Raw genomic sequence first — 2,365 nt, forward strand, 5'->3', positions numbered from 1 at the left:
GATTACAAAATACATAACAAATGACGACTCTAGGGTTAGAGAATTTATATAGTGCACTCATCTAACAAATTCAAGGCAGTCCAATAAATATGTTGTATATACTTCTTTGCACTTGTACGTAAGATAGAAATTAACTACCTTGATTAATCAAAAGTCATACTCGCATATTAAATTTAACGCTATTCAATTAACATTCTATATGAAAAAAATGGGGAAAAAAACTTCATAATTAATCACTCTGATCAAAATATACCTTATTGTAAAAATTATGAACTTGCATTCTTCACTCTCTATATACATTTGAATGTGCTACAAGAATGTTCCTAACGGTCTCAAATGGTCTCACTTATTCTTACTTGTATAATTATGATCATTTCATTCTCTAGTCGATGTGAGACTTTGTTTGCATTTCAAATATAATGCATTTTTTTATTTCTAAAGACATTATCGTTCCACTCATTACTCTATATCATTTTTAAATACAACATTATTAACCAATTTAGTTACATTCTTATAAGATAATCCAAGCAACAACCAAAATCATAGCATAAACTTAAGCAAAGTCATAGACCAAATAAGTTCATTACCTAATTTTCATAATAACCATTTGACCTTTCAACACATCTCCATGATGTTTGATGGTTTCCATAAAGAAAATTCAAAATTTTACATTTCAATAAATGAACAAACAAATCATATTAATTCCCAAACTTCAAACCCCTTCAAAATATATTGCTCTTTTTCTTTTCTTTTCTTTTCTTTTTTTTAATTTTAAATTCTTCTCGTCAACTTGGATAAGGCTCATCTTCACCATCACAAAGTTTACCGATTTGAATTTTTTTTTCTTTTTTTTTACGAAATTCATCGATTTTTCATTTTTCACAAACTTATATTTTATATGACTGTGCATTGAGGATATCCCATTAACGGATAAGGCGATAACGGCGACAACGGCGGCACGCTGAAAATCCCCTTCACATCATTATCCCATACCGTCGCCCAACAAGACGGCGTTAACGGACAAATGGTCGCCGGAACTCCGATCTCCTCTGTTGCCAATGACTCCTGTGTTTCCGAGGACTCCTCTTTCTTCACCGCCTTGTTGTCTATTTCCATAATATCACTTTCCCTCCTCCTTTTCCGGCCAATCTCCACCGTCGACAGCGGCTCCTCTACCTCCTTCCCAGCCTCAAGAGGAAAATTCAAAATCGCTTTACTTCCCCTCATCTTGAAAGCAGCTCTGTCATAAGCTTTCGCAGCTTCAATGGCAGTATCATAAGTTCCAAGCCAAACACGAGCCCCACGCTTATTGGGGTCACGAATCTCCGCTGCGAACTTCCCCCACGGCCGTCGGCGCACCCCTCTGTAATGCCGGTTCATACCCACATCGGATTTAGGCTCAATCGCCGTCCCGGAAGCCGATTCGACAGAGTAGCTCTTAGGTGGAATCGCTACGTTGAGCGACGGCCGCCGTGGACCAACCTTTGAAGGGGCGGCGGAGATTTGAGATTCTGTTCCATTATTGTTTTCGAGGTTGAGATTTGAAGCAAAAGCTTCAATGGAGTTGAAATCGTTGAGAAGATGTTGCCTGATCAGATCAAGAGTGGAAGCGTCATCCATTGAATTCATTAATGGGTGATGAAGTTCGATGAAGAATTAGAAGAAAGAAGAAGATTGGATTAAGAATTTGAGTGGAAAATTGGGAGTGAAGAAAGATAGTTTATAAAGGATCTGAAAATGGGGGTTTCTGAGGAGATTCGACGAAAGGGAGAGGAAAGGGTTTGAAGGGTAAAAGCGTAATTTTGATATGGGGTCCATTGATTTATGATTTCGAGGAAACTTCGACGGGATGTGGATCTTCTAGGCTTTTTTCTTTTTTTTTTTGCCCCGTTGAAAAAGAAAATGGAAATTCACTTTTTTGTCCAATGGGATGATTTAATTTCCTAGTTAATTTATAATTTTAAAAAAAGTGAGAAAATCTACTGTTTTAATTATTAATTGTTTGAACTTTTTTAGATTTGAGGAAGATAGACTTCGTTACGTAGACGCATGTTACATTATAAGTAAAATATTTTAAAAGAAATACAAGGGTGTTTATTTTATGATTAAATTATAAAAAATGCCTTCCAACTTTATAATTTGTGTAAAAGATACTTTTAATTTTTTAAAATTTTTAAAAATATTCTTGAGAATAATTACGACACAACCTATGTGTTAATCGCTATGTCGGGTGCTTCCCAAAGCTAACACAGTTTCCAAATTCAGATGTGCACTCGTCGGAAAATGAATTAGAACCGATGAGAAGAATGCTCAAAACTGAAGAAGAATCTAGTAGAAAGTAGAAGAAGGAAATTGAGTTGTTGTG

At 35.6% G+C, this 2,365-nt stretch overlaps 1 protein-coding gene across 1 annotated transcript; it reads right to left on the bottom strand.

Annotated features, from left to right (window-relative positions):
- Window positions 1–566: 566 nt before the first annotated feature.
- Window positions 567–1,709, bottom strand: LOC120069430 (ethylene-responsive transcription factor ERF105). Its single transcript, XM_039021178.1, has one exon. The coding sequence runs from the start codon at window positions 1,627–1,629 to the stop codon at window positions 895–897; it is 735 nt and encodes a 244-aa protein (XP_038877106.1). The 5' UTR covers window positions 1,630–1,709; the 3' UTR covers window positions 567–894.
- Window positions 1,710–2,365: the final 656 nt, after the last annotated feature.

The sequence above is a fragment of the Benincasa hispida genome, unplaced genomic scaffold (genome assembly GCF_009727055.1).
Source record: "Benincasa hispida cultivar B227 unplaced genomic scaffold, ASM972705v1 Contig395, whole genome shotgun sequence".
In the NCBI taxonomy this organism is placed as follows: Eukaryota; Viridiplantae; Streptophyta; class Magnoliopsida; order Cucurbitales; family Cucurbitaceae; genus Benincasa; species Benincasa hispida.

What these genes read in the sequence shown, in the direction of transcription:
- LOC120069430 (XM_039021178.1), bottom strand. Translation starts at nt 1,629, where the DNA reads ATGAATTCAATGGATGACGCTTCCACTCTTGATCTGATCAGGCAACAT.